A 13,200-nucleotide genomic window follows, 5' to 3' on the forward strand; every position below is an offset into this window, starting at 1 on the left:
AGCAGGCTTCCCGCTGAGCAGGGAGCCTGATGCGGGACTCCATCCCAGGACCCTGGGATCATGACCTGAGCCAAAGGCAGACGCTTAACCATCTGAGCCACCCAGGCATCCCTAAAATTTATTTAAAAAGAGAGCATGAGCGGGAGGAGGGGCAGAGGGAGAGGAAGAGAGAGAATCTCAAACAGACTCCCCACTGAGCTCGGAGCCTGACATGGGGCTCTATCCCTGAGATCATGACCTGAGCTGAAATCAAGAGTCAGACGCTTAACCGACCGAGCCACCAGGTGCCCCTGATCTTTTTTTATTTTTATTTTTTTAATTTTTTAAAAATTTATTGAGACCCTAACATGTCTCTTTTGGAGAATGTCATATGTGCACTTGAGAAGAATGTGTGTTTTGCCATTGTTGTGTGGAGCGGTCTTCCTGTGACTGCTGTAGTCCTGTACATACCACAGCTGGAACTGGTTTTTGAATTGCGAGTATGACCTAAACAATCCCCTGCTTAAAATGAACTCTGGAGATAAAGTCTTATCTCTGTAAGGTAGTTTGTCACATCCTTCTTGAACTTGCTCCTGACTACCTGTCCAGAATCACATCTCCTCTTTACTTTTTAATTTTTTATTGTAGTAAAATACAAATTACATAATGTAAAATTCAGCATTTTAACCATTTTTGATGCATGATTCAGCAGCATTAAGTATATTTGCATTACTGTGCAACCTCCTCTTTTCTTTTGGACTCTGGGCTCCGGCCATCTTTTCGTGCTCAGACATTCATTTAACAAAAAGCTATTGAATGTCCACTAGAAGACAGGCACTGTTTGAGACACTGGAGGTACATCAGGGAACAAATTTCTGTCTAGAAATTCCCTGCCCCATGCAGCTTCCATTTCTCAATGGAAACAAAACAAAACAAATAAATACAACATACAGCATGTTATTAGATAGTGACTCATATTAAGAAAAAAAAAAAACAGAGTAGGGAAGGGAAATAGGAATTGTGTGTGTGTGTGTTTGTGTGTGTTTGTGTGTGTGTGTGTGTTGAAATTTTAGAAAGAATCATCAGGGAAGGTCTCCCTGTGGAGACATTTGAGTAAAGTCCAGAAGGTACTAACGAGGGAAGTCATTTCTCCATTTGGGGGAAAAGCATTCCAGACAGAGGGAAGAGCAAGTACAAAGATCCTGAGGCAGGATCATGCCTGAAATATTGAATGCAAATCGAAGAGGTCAGTTTGGTTAGTACAGAGTCAGATCACGTAGGACCTTTATGAAGCTTTTCATCATTTTCAACTGAAAATATGATCCATTCTCAACTGAAAATATGATCCAACTGAAAATATGATCTCAACTGAAAATATGATCCAAAATATGACATTTACTGCTGAAATTAAAATTTTTTTTTCATCCGAGTGCAACAGGGAGCCCCTGGAAGTTTTTGAGCGTGATGGGATATGATCTATATTTTAAGAGATTACTTTGGCTGTTCTACTGAAATACACATTAGGGAAATCGAGTATGGGACAGAGAGACAATTAGGAGGCTATTGTAAAAATCCAGGTGATAGATATCTAATAAGTAGCTGTATATATAGGGGGATTCTGGGGTGCAGGGGGAAAATGGGCTGGACTCCCAATTTGAGAGTTCCCAGCGTGTGAAATGGCCACACACTTTCCCGTTCACTATTGTTGTGGGAGTGGCCGAGGACGTCTTTTGATGAACGAACATTATCGAGCTGACTGCCCGCTAGGTGTGAGTGCTGACGCACCGGTTTTAGGCTTGGGTAGGTGAGAGGAGAGGGTGCCACTTATTGGCAGAGACGGGGGACACACGGGGAGGTGCAGTTCTGGGAGGAGCGGAGGGATCCGCGTGGGACGTGTTGCATTTGCGGCGTGTGTGGCGGCGTCCAGGAAGGAGCCGGCTGTGCGGGGCCGGGGTTCTGGGCTGGAGCCTTGGCACGCTGCCTTGGGAGTGGCTGGGAGCGAGCCCGGGGGAGCCTGAGTCTCTCAGCTGTCGGGAACAGGGATGACACATCTTCCCACATCCATTGTTTTCTGTTTCCCTTAAGCGCCTGCCGTCATCACACGAGACGCCCTAAATCCACCGCCACCCAACCACGCTTATTCCCACAGCCCCGCCCCTCGCCCCGCGACTGCGCCGAGCGGGAGGGGCGCTACACCCACCCCGCCGGGGGCGGGCCTTGCAGGCGGTGACGTCACGCGGAGCCGTGGCTTCGACGGCCCCGCCCCCCGGCCGACAGCGGTGGGGGGGGCCGCCCGGCTGGACGCGGGGCGCTCGGGTCTCGGCGGGCCCCGGCCGCGGGGGGGTGCCTCAGGCCAGCTGGAGGAGGCTGCGCTCGGCCAGCAAGCCCTGGGTGCGGTTGTAGACATCCTCCAGGGTGCCCGCCACCCGGACCAGTGCGGCCCGCGCCTCCGCCTCCCCGGCGCCCGGGCACGCCAGCTCGAGCCAGCGGTCGCGACCCGGGAAGGCGAGGAACGCTAGGCGGGCGGCCTGGCGGACCAGCCAGGGGTGGTGCGGGCCCAGGGCCGTGCGGTACGCGTCGCTGCACTGCGCGCCGGCGTCCGGTCCTCCGAGCGTCCCGGTCGCCACCCGGTGGAGGCAGAGCTGGGACCAGCGCAGCGCTCGGTGCAGCAAGAGCAGGATCCGTGAGCCCGAGGAGCTGGTGGTGTCTCGGGGGGCGATCCCGGGGCGCTCCAGCAGTCCCTCCCGCCGCTCCCACGCCACCATGGCCACCAGCGAGGAGTAGTGCGCCGCCTCGGGGCCGTGCACCCGAGCCTCGAGGGTTGTCACTTTAGCGAAGGCCTCGCTCGTGGCGAAGGCGAAGATGGAGCCGAGGGGAGTTAGGAACCTGCGTGTTCGGTGGCGGGCAGAGCGCGGTGGTTGGAGAGGGGGCGGGGGACCCCGGGAGGCGGGCGCCGGGTGGGGGGGGGCGCGAGACCGCTCACCTGACCAGCGCCCTCCATCCGGCTAGGTACTGCGACAACGCCACATCCCCTTCGGGGTTCAGACTGGCGCGGAATGGCCACATCACGCGGCCCACCACCCCCTGGGGGCCCACACATTGAGGCTCTTCCCACTCGGGGGCCTCCAGGGGACCCGACTGCCGCGGGACCTGGGGGCAGACACGGGCGGAAGGGGGCGGGAGGAGAACCCCTAGCCTGCGGGGCCTCCTTCGCCCCGCAGCGCAGTGGGGCCCTGCAGAAATGAGTCCTACGGCTGGCGTCTCTCCTGCTGTACTTGGCTTCGGACGGGAGAGGGGACGCGCCGCCTGTCACCAGATCCTCAGCCTGGCCCCTCTGCCCCCGATCGGGGCCCCATCCGGAGCTCCCGGTCCCAGCCCCGTGCCGAGCATACCTGGACAGGCGATGTTCCCTCGGGAATGCACGACTGTGTCCCGGATCTGCAGCCTGAGAGGGCGCCTGGGGAGGGGCGAGACCCAGCGGTGAGGGCGCGAGGAGGGGGTCTAGTTTCCCAGCGCTTGGCTTCCCGGGTCCTCCCAGAGCCGAGGGAAGGGACCACTCACGAAAGCTCCAAGCGCAGAGATAAAGAAGCAGCAGCAAGAGGAGCGCGAGAGAAATCGCGTGGCGGACCCAGCGCCGTGAGGCCAGCGGAAGCAGCGCGACCCCCACGGCCGCTGCTGGGGCCATCGCCCCCTCTCCAGCCCCAAGCCAGCCCTTGTCCCTCCGCCTCGGGAGAAGCCTGCGGTGCCCTAAGTTGTTAAGGGTTAATAATTAACCTACTAAGTCCCCTTCCCCTGTGCTCTTTGCCCCAGAGGGCAGCATCCCAGCGGAGAACAGGATGAAGAAGATTGGGGGGGGGGGGGCCGATTCAGCAGCAACCACTTGTCTCCGCGCTTGCCTTATGTGTAGGGCCAGGCTGTGTAAGAGGGAAGAGGGGCTGGGGTGAGAACCGGCTCCCCCACCCAGCAGTGGGTGTGGGCCCTACGCTTACTGGGCTTGAATTCCCGCTGCCGTAAATTGAGGACAATAAATAATAGGTACTTTGTCGATCTCATCCGAGGGTTAGCTGATATCGTATGTGCAAACACTGTACATGGAAAAGCTGACCACAATTGCTCCGTAACTCTTAACCTATGAAGTTCAAACATAGGGCAACTGGGATCCAGGAAGCACCCACTTTTAAATTCACAATCCTGTCTTCAGGGGACCTGTCTTGATCTGGATGCTTTGTATGTTAGGCTTTAACTGTTTACATTTTTGTGGTTTAATTCCTTTTAAACTCCAGATTGGTTCTGGTTCTCCGGTTATTCATTTTTTTGCATGGGTGATTTTATTTTTTTTTAAGTAATCTCTATGCCCAACGTGGGATGAACTCATGGCCCGAAGATCAAGGGTTGCATGCTCTACGGACTGAGCCAGGCAAGCACGCCCCCCACATTATTCTTCAAACCAAACTTTAGTAACTATTTCTGCATCCAGGCCCTGTACTAGGCCTCAAGGAGACAACAGAACCTTCACACAGCTCAAGGTCCATTGGAAAATGTATCGTCTGTCTCCCCCACACAGATGTGGGCTCCAATGAAGACAGGGGCCTTGTTTTTCCCGGTTGCTGTTCTATTTGCAGCACTTAGAATATTGCCTGGGCCCAAATACATTGTTGCTATATAAATATATATTGAATAAACACAGGAAAGTGTGGAGAGCGGGCAAATCGGGTGGTGTGCCCCGTGATAGATGAGCCATTCTTTTTTCTTCCCAAATTAGGAGTCCACCTGGTGGTCATAGCTAGGACAACATTCAGGGGAAGGACCCAGGAAACGCCAGAAGAAACAGCATCTCTTGCTCCTAGGGGGTTCTCAATCCCCTGTCCATAAACTTCCTAGAATTGTTCCTGTCTGTGTATACTTTCTTCTCAGGGGAAGGGGTACCCCAGATTCTCTGGGAGTCAGGGCCCCAACCCCTATGAGGATCCTTTCTAGCTCCCACAGTTTCTGGATTCTTGCCCCATCTCTCCCTCTAATGCTCCCTCAAATCCTGGAGGTCCCTAAGGTTGCTGCTGACCAATCCTGTGCAGCATTTCAGAGCATCACTTCCAGCCCTAGACTTAGGCTCTCCACTTCCCAGTGTAGGAGCTGGGAGTTTGCCAGCTTGCTGACCTTGACCTTAGACAAGTTGCTTGCCATTTCTACGCCCTGGTTCCAACACCTGCGGAATAGAAAGGGTAATCCCCACCTCCTATACTAGTTATGAGGATTGAATAACAAGGCCTGCAGGACTTAACCACAAGTCACAGCCTGGAGTAAATGTTCAGCAGGGGGTGGTTTATTCAAATGGTCAGTTCTCTTTGTCTTCCCGAGCAGAGAATGGAGTCTGCAGGGTTCCCGGAACGGATTAGTTTCGGGTGTCACTTAATCCGGGAGGCCCTTCCGTAATCAGAGCCTTCAGAGCAGCAGAGAGGGGTATAAATTGCGAACGGGGCCCAGCTCACAGGCTGCAGGATGGAGAGGGGGGCCAGAGCCCAGCTGTGGCTCCTGCTGTGGGTTACCTGCTGCGGACACGCACAAGCCCACCACCTGAGTGACTACACTTCGGTCATCGAAGTGACCAATGGGGGTCCTTGGGGCGACTGGGCCCGGCCTGAGATGTGTCCTGATGGATCCTTTGCCAGCGGGTTCTCGCTCAAGGTGGGGGTTCAGGCCTCGGTCTCCGAGGAGGGAGACGCACGACCCCGTACCCGGGGACACAGGCTAGCAATCTTTTAACTGGTCCTTGTTCCTCTGCTTCTCCCGGCCCAGGAGGAGCCCCCCCAAGGCATTCCTGGCGACGACACTGCTTTGAACGGGATCCGACTGCACTGCTCAGGCGGGAACGCGGAGAGCAACACGCACGTGGTGGAGTCCCAGTCTGGAAGGTGCGGGACAGGGGCCAAGGGCCCCCAGGATGCGGCTGTGCCCCTTACCCTCTGTTACACGCCCACCCTCCCCGCTACAATGTTCCTCCAGGGCTGTGGGGCAGTTTAGAGCTGGGGAGTGGGTGGAAGACCTCCCCTCTGCCCCTCGGTGGAGGTCGGGTGACGGACCCCACCCACCCGGGTCCCGCAGCACCGGCTGAGGAGTCCCCAAGGCTCGGTCGGAATGGGGGTGGGGAGGACCCAGAGGCAGCGCCTCTCCCCTTCCCTCGCAGGTGGGGCGTGTGGAGTGAGCCCCTGTGGTGCCCCGGCGGTGGCTTCCTCGAGGCTTTCTCACTGCGCGTGGAGGCCCCCAAGACCCTTGTGGACAACACGGCGGCCAACAACGTACGCTTCCGCTGCTCGGACCACACGGAGCTGGAGGGGCCCGGCCTGGCCTGGGGCAACTTTGGAGAATGGAGTAAGCCCTGCCCCAAAGGCATGTGCGGTTTGCAGACCAAGGTGGAGCGGCCGAGGGGCCTCCTGGATGACACCGCCCTGAACGACGTGCGCTTCTTCTGCTGCCACAATTAACGAGGGCGCCCGCCCCGGGGCCAATCCCACCACTCGCTATTAAAGCTTCTCTGTCTTGGCTCTGGTCTGGCTTGTTTCAGGGGTAGGAAACTGCTGTCTCCTTGTCTTCCTCCCAGCCTGACACTGGGCCAGGCCCAAAGTCGGGTTTGGGCTCAGGTGTCCTGGCAGGCCACTGAAAGGTACGGACCCAAGGAAAATGCCCTTAAGCACAGTTCTGCGCCCGAGTTAAGGAAGTCCCTGGCTTCCTGAGGGCGTCTGCAGACACCTCGTCCTCATTAAGAGCTCAGACTGTTTCCTTTCTGAACTACCAGTGACCTCAGATAGAGAAACTTCTACCAAGTTAGGAGACGATGAAGCTGGAACCCCTTAAACTTTCATTTTCTAAAGCTTATTTTTCACAGTGTCCTTCCTTTCCCTACAACAGTTAAAGAGTGGCTTTTCCATGTACGGATTTCCGCTTGGGACCTTTGTCCTTGCTGCTCCCCACCTGGAACCCCCCAGCTACCCAGCTGGCTAACCGATTCACTAGATTTCAGCTCCAATTCCACTTTCTCAGACTTCACCTTATCTTAAAACGTCCCTCCAGGGGCGCCTGGGTGGCTCAGTTGGTTAGGCGACTGCCTTCGGCTCAGGTCATGATCCTGGAGTCCCGGGATCGAGTCCCGCATCGGGCTCCCTGCTCGGCGGAGAGTCTGCTTCTCCCTCTGACCCTCTTCCCTCTCGTGCTTTCTATCTCTCATTCTCTCTCTCTCTCAAATAAATAAATAAAAAATCTTAAAAAAAAAAGTCCCTCCAGCAGCCAACACCTATCCCATTACCAGCGTGTTTTTTTAAAAAAGTGAAGTAATCCACTGCCTTTTCAAAAAAACTGTACCCATCTTAGACCCCTGGGTTGTTAAAATTCTTTGAGCGCACAGAACTTGCCGGTCTTGTTTACCACTGTATTTGAGCGCACACCGACAGCTCAGTAACTCCTAGCTAACACTTGCAGGGGGCCCAAAGAGGAGCGCCCCCAGGCCCCTCTGTATCTGGAGGCATCATCTGAGTCGCGCAGGCGAGTTCAAAGGTTTATTTCCAGGGCGGGGTGGGCCAGGCGCGCGTCCAAGAGCGAGCAGGCCGGTCAGCGCAGCCTCAGCGAGGGGTGCCCTGCGGAAAAGAGAAGGTGAGGACGCAGCCAGGGAGCACGGAGGCTCTCGCTCCAGCTCCAGCCCTCGCCGCCCCACCTCCTTCCTGCAATCGCCGCAGAAGACACCGAGGGTGGCGTTCACCAGCTGCACCCCGCACAGCACGATCTCCAGGCACGAGGCGGCCACCAGCAGCGAGAAGAGTGTCACATTCCAGGAGACCACGCCAGGCGGCTCCACGCACAAATTCCACAGAGTACGGTTCTGCAAGTAAGAGCCTCTGCGGGGTGGGGGGCAGGGTCACGTGGGAGAGGTAGGGTACTCGGAGTGTCCTCCCTCCAGCCCCGCGCAGGCGCTGAGGGGGGTTTGGCCCACGTGGAGGTGGCTTCCGCGAAGGCGCACCCCGTTCCCGGGTCCCCGAGTTCCCCATCCAGGTGGGAAAGGCAGGGTAGGGGGGCGCGCGAAGCCTTACTTGGTGTCTCTGAAGTGGTAATCCCACCCGCGGTCCGTTAAGCATTTGGGTCCAATTCGGAGGCCGGCTCCCGATACCGAGAGGCAGTAGATGGCCCCCAGCACCCCGAAGGCCGAGGAGAAGATGGAGCGCAGCATCTGGATGCGCAGTGCAAGGGGAGGTGAGCGGGGCCGCCTCCTCCCGCGTGCGCGCACCTTACCTCGCCCGGCTTGAGGCGCGGGAGAAATTCGTCTCCCGGCAAAGCCCGGGGCTGGGCCTCGCGGAGGTTCGTGGGAGTCCTGGCTCCCTTTGCAGGCCCACTGAGGCTGAAGTTGGGGGGCGAGGGAGGGGCGAGGCAGAGCTGGGACTCTGCTGGGGGGGAGCTCCCGGGGCTAGGGGGACCGTGGCTTCAGGTGTGGCTCTGCGGAGTCGGGTTCAGAGACCTAGCCCCGAGTCCTGCCCGCGTTTGGAGCTTACCCTGCAACGATTTCCACAGCAGCCTGCACCACAACAGCCCTTGCCCCCTGCCCGAACCGCTGAGATGCCCGGACACAGCACCTGCGGAGGAGGGTCGGTGTGACAGCAAGCCCCCCACCCCATCCTCCACACGGTTCGGGCATCGTGCATGGGTGCTCATCTTCCTCCTGGAGCTGCCTGGGATGCCCTCAGCCCTCTGGACCATGGGAAGACCTTGTCTCCATTACTCCCCGAGAGCCTTTGGGTTCTACTTTATTTATCATTATCTACGTGCCTACTTATCTGTGTTCAGATTGCAGCTTCCACGAGGGCAGGGCCCAATGGTAGCCTCCACAAATCTTGGCACCTAGTAGGTGCCCCACTGAGCCGGAGTCAGGGGGGCTGGGGTTGAGGCCCACCCTGTGCTCACTTCACACTCTGTGAATTGATTCATCTCTGTGGGTCTTCAAGACCTACCTCACAGGGCTGTGCTCAGGATTTAATGAAATAACAGGCCGACCTGAGGTCAAGACTGGCTCAGTACAGGTCCCCTCGGCAGCAGGAAGGATCAGTGGTGCTGGAGTGTCTGGTGAGCTGGGACCGGGTTGGGGGGGGGGAGGGTGTCAGTGAATGCTCTGATGGGAAGTGTAGGGACTCCCAAGGCCCAGCCCTGCACCTTCCTGTCCTTCTTCCTCCTGTGCCCCTCCTCCCAGAGCCCAACCCTGTCCTCTGGGACAGTACTCGCCCCCAGATTCAAATCTACCTCCTTTCAGTGTCTCGGCTCAAACCAGCCAGCCTCAGACTGACCTCGCAGGTCCGCCAGAGCTCCCCAAGTTCACCTCCCTGTGACTTTTTTTTTTTTTTGTCTCCATCAGTGTTAATATTCTTCAGGTCACCAACACTAGAAAGCTGGAATCCTTCACCCCCAGCCAGACCTCAAGTCTTCTCGACTTTTCCTTTAGCGATTCTCTAATCTTTCTGTCCTTCTGTCTCTGCACGGTCCCGTCCCCGATCACCTCCCACAAGGAGGACCTTCTCAGCTTCTCTATGAGTCGTCTGTATCTCTTGCCCCTGTGCGGCTGAACACTCCATCCTCCATTGCTCCCACCACAGTGAACGTAGCTTTCAACGGGGACTTTTCTCTGCCCAAAGCCTTCAGGGTGTCCTCAGAGAGTAGCCCATCAAGACTGAGCTCCGGGAGGGGAGCCTGGGTGGCTCAGTCGGTGGACCGTCCGCCTCTTGGTTTTCGGCTCAGGTTACGATCTCAGGGTCATGGGATCGAGCCCCACGCCGGGCTCCGTGATCAACGTGGAGTCTGCTTGGGATTCCTCGTCTCCTTCTCCCCCTGTCCTTCCCCCCACTCACGTGCACACACACACTCCCACCCTAAAATAATAAATAATAATAAAGTCTTAAAATAATAAAGTCTCCAAAAAAAAAAAAAAAAAAGCAAACAAACCGCGGCTGAGCTCCAGGAAGGCATCCGAGGCTCCTCGCTTTGGCTCTAGTCTTAATTTCTTGCACCGCACCAGGTTCTTCGCCCATCTCTGGAATTCTATAGCTCTCTTGATCTTTGCCTCCCTGTGTGCCCGGTGTGGTACAGAGTGTACCAGGCAGCATTTTGTTTCTCCCTAGAGGTGGCGCTGAGGGTTTTGATCCTGTTATCTCTTGCATCGTGACCTCACAGGGAGCTGAGCGGAGTTCTGCTGGATGCTCCCTCTCCTCTCTTTCATGTCCCCCAGCAGGTCTAGAACCAGTGCTGGCCCCTTTGCTTCACCTCTCTGGGTAGGACACTTAACTGGGAAGCTCCAGGATCCCAAGACACCTAGAATTTGGGATTGACCAGTTTCGAATGACCAGCTACTTCTTTGAGATTTCTACTCTCTTAAAGTGTTTAAGTTCCTTTTGTTGTCCGAGCTGCTCTGCCTTACTCTGTGTCAAGAGAAGGGTCGCGGTAAGTGCGGAAGGAAGCCCTGAGTTTACAGCTCCTGTCTGCTTCCTTGGCCCCTGGCCCATTCTCAGCCACTATCAACTCTCCTGGACAACCGCAGTGACCTCCGTCTGCGCTTACGTCACCAGCTCCCCTCCAACTCTTCCTCCGCACAGCAACCAGTGAGACCTTCTAAATCCAGCAGGGTATGGAGCAACTAAAGCTCTCCGAGTTTGCTGATGGGAATGAACGTGGGATAAGAACTTCAGAAAACTTTTTGGCAATATCTATCAGCACTGCATACTTGCACACCTTAAGAATTAACAGTTTCACCCCCTAGGTATCCATCCAACAGCCACGCAAACAGAACTTCACCTGAAGACATTTACAGGAAGGTTTATAGCAGCATTACTTGTAATAAACCCAAGTTGGGGCCTATCTAAAAGGCCATCAACAGTAGGATGTTTAAATTAATTGCGGTCCATTCACACACTGGAATGCACCAGAAATAATAGACTACGTGTCTACCTAATGATACCGAAGAACCTCACAAACATATGTTGAGCTAGAGAAGCCAGACACAAAATTGTTATACTGGATGATTCCATTTATATAAAGTGTCGAACAGGCAAAACTAGCCTACGGGGCTAGAAATCAGGGTAGTGGGGACTCTCATGGGCGTAAAGCCTGGTGTGGGAGGCCTGTCTGGGGAATTCTGGTAATGACCTGTATCTTGGTCTGAGTGCTGGGTACATGGTAGGTTCACTGTAAAAATTCACTAGGCTGGGGCGCCCGGGTGGCTCAGTTGGTTAAGCGTCTGCCTTCAGCTCAGGTCTTGATCCCGGGGTCCTGGGTTCGAGCCCTGCATCGGGCTCCCTGGTCAGCGGGGAGTCTGCTTCTCCCTCTACCTGCCACTCCCCCCCTGCTTGTGTTCTCTTTCTCTCTGTCAAATAAATTAATAAAATCTTAAAAAAAAAAAGGTATACTCTGTTGCTTACACGTGAAATTCAAAGAGGATAGAAAATGATGTTTAGAAGAAAAATGCTATAAACAGTGCCCACCCCCAGCATGCTGCTTCCTGTCCTTGGTCATACCTACTCCTGTCTGAAACCATCTTGCTCATTTGTTTACTTTGCTCACCGAGGATTAATCGAGTGCCCGTCAAGTACAGGGGCACTGGACCAGGCAGGTACCTGGCACACGGAGCCAGCGAAACAGGCAGTCCTTGCTCTCATGGAGCTCCCGTTCCCGCTTCCGTGATACTGCGTTCTCTGCAGCGGGAACCCAGCTCCAGGGAGAGCAGGGACGTGGCCTGCGTCCCCGGGGAGCAGCAGGGACTGACTGTGCCGGCAAGCGGCTCAGGGCCTGGAGGTGGGAAGAGCGCAGCTGGCAATGAGCATGGGTGGGGGGCATGCCTGGCGTGGGGATCCCCACCCCCAGGCGGGCTGGAGAGGAGTGCAGTGTGACACTGGGGGAGTGTGTAGGGAGGAACGTCTCTGTGGCCAGAGAAAGAGGCAAAGGAAGGGACCTTCATCCATCCAGGGACTTTCATCCATGGGTGTGTGGGGGGGTTCATCTGAGTAGTGAGGAACCCTGCTGGGTAGGTCTCCTGTCTTCATCCCACGATGCTGTTAAACTACCCTGACCTTCCAGAAGTTCCCCCAAACAGGGAGGGTTTGGAGGGTGGAGAGGAGGAGGTCCGGGAGAGACGTCTCCCCTGCCCCCACTTGTGACAGGTGCGAGTCTCCGGGAAGACCTGGGCACCTTCTCCAGCACGCTGACCTGAGTTCTGGGTTGGTGCAGCACCGGGTGGGCATCCAGAAGTGTGGGCCGCGAGTGAGGGGACCTGGAGGTGACCCTGCTCCTGACGCCAACGTCCCCATACCCGCACTCCATGCCCGTGATCAGCTTGCCCTGATAAGCGCCCCCACAGCTAGCTCTTCCCAGCGGCGTCCTAGCATCTGCTGCAGGGCAGGGGCTGGGAGGGACAGGTAGGATGCCCTCCCTACCCAGAAGGGAAGCTGCTTAGAGGCTCCTTCCTTCCTTCCTTCTCTTTTCCCATGCACGTTCAGCTCAGGTGCTGAACTCACAGGTGCTCAGTATCTGGGGGCGGCCTGGGAGGCTCCAGGCCTCCACCAGGCCACTGCCACCCGGCCCCGCCCCTCTCCCCTCTGCGCGCGCTCAGGACCCCGCTGCCCAGTGGTGTCCAGTCCGCTCACCATCAGGCCCCCGCCGAAGAAGCCAGCCATGAGCCAGACTTGTATGCTGAGCTGGTTGACGTTGGTCCAGGTGGTCTTGCCCTGAGGCACCAGCAAAAGGGCATTGGCCAGGATGCAGATCAGGGACAGGGGGATGAGGGAGAGCCCCACGAAGCGGGAGCACTTTCCAGTGCACATGGTGAGGCAGCCACAAGGATGCAAGCCCTGAGTGAAAGTAAGCCCGGGTTCCCAGGTCCAGAAAAAAAAACCAACAAGCCCGGAGCAAGGTACAAAGGTTGGGGAGAGATAAGAGAGAAGCGGGAGACCGGGCAAAGAGGAGGTGACGGTGGAGGGGGTGGGGAGCTTGACACAGAGGAAGTGGCCTGAGGTCAGTATGTGTTCTTGCTCCTTTCCTGCATGCACCTGCAGCTCTCAGCATCCCCCACCCCCACCCCCGTGAGCTCCTCGCCGGCTTTGTGACTCAGCCAGGCCCCGAAGCCTGAGTCCCTGTGGCTTCGAGGGCGTGAAAGCTGGAGTGACCCCATGTCTTGTGTGGTAGGTCGTGCGGATGAAATGGGACCGT

At 56.4% G+C, this 13,200-nt stretch overlaps 3 protein-coding genes across 7 annotated transcripts; 1 reads left to right on the forward strand and 2 right to left on the reverse strand.

Moving 5' to 3' along the window:
* Positions 1–264: 264 nt before the first annotated feature.
* On the reverse strand, positions 265–5,277 carry GLTPD2 (glycolipid transfer protein domain containing 2). 3 transcript variants are annotated; one of them, XM_027626275.2, is made up of 4 exons: positions 3,754–5,277; positions 3,372–3,436; positions 2,963–3,129; positions 265–2,865 (listed from the first exon to the last, which is right to left on the reverse strand). In XM_027626275.2, the coding sequence occupies exons 1-4, from the start codon at positions 3,797–3,799 to the stop codon at positions 2,328–2,330; spliced, it is 816 nt and encodes a 271-aa protein (XP_027482076.1). In that variant the 5' UTR covers positions 3,800–5,277; the 3' UTR covers positions 265–2,327. The 3 variants fall into 3 exon arrangements, with proteins under 3 accessions (XP_027482076.1, XP_027482074.1, XP_027482075.1); XM_027626273.2 differs by having other exon boundaries at positions 3,541–5,277; XM_027626274.2 differs by lacking the exon at positions 2,963–3,129 and having other exon boundaries at positions 3,372–5,277.
* Positions 5,278–5,423: 146 nt separating this feature from the next.
* Positions 5,424–6,518, forward strand: VMO1 (vitelline membrane outer layer 1 homolog). Its single transcript, XM_027626279.2, has 3 exons — positions 5,424–5,661; positions 5,773–5,888; positions 6,161–6,518. Exons 1-3 carry the CDS (start codon positions 5,476–5,478, stop codon positions 6,456–6,458), a joined length of 600 nt encoding a protein of 199 aa, XP_027482080.1. The 5' UTR covers positions 5,424–5,475; the 3' UTR covers positions 6,459–6,518.
* Positions 6,519–6,653: 135 nt separating this feature from the next.
* On the reverse strand, positions 6,654–12,873 carry TM4SF5 (transmembrane 4 L six family member 5). Of its 3 annotated transcripts, XM_027626276.2 has the most exons (6): positions 9,949–11,326; positions 9,010–9,083; positions 8,511–8,591; positions 8,055–8,191; positions 7,682–7,846; positions 6,654–7,604 (listed from the first exon to the last, which is right to left on the reverse strand). In XM_027626276.2, exons 1-6 carry the CDS (start codon positions 10,161–10,163, stop codon positions 7,590–7,592), a joined length of 687 nt encoding a protein of 228 aa, XP_027482077.1. In that variant the 5' UTR covers positions 10,164–11,326; the 3' UTR covers positions 6,654–7,589. The 3 variants fall into 3 exon arrangements, with proteins under 3 accessions (XP_027482077.1, XP_027482078.1, XP_027482079.1); XM_027626277.2 differs by lacking the exons at positions 9,010–9,083; positions 9,949–11,326 and adding an exon at positions 12,639–12,870 and having other exon boundaries at positions 7,682–7,862; XM_027626278.2 differs by lacking the exons at positions 8,511–8,591; positions 9,010–9,083; positions 9,949–11,326 and adding an exon at positions 12,639–12,873 and having other exon boundaries at positions 7,682–7,862.
* Positions 12,874–13,200: the final 327 nt, after the last annotated feature.

Source organism: Zalophus californianus, chromosome 16 (assembly GCF_009762305.2).
Source record: "Zalophus californianus isolate mZalCal1 chromosome 16, mZalCal1.pri.v2, whole genome shotgun sequence".
NCBI lineage: Eukaryota > Metazoa > Chordata > Mammalia > Carnivora > Otariidae > Zalophus > Zalophus californianus.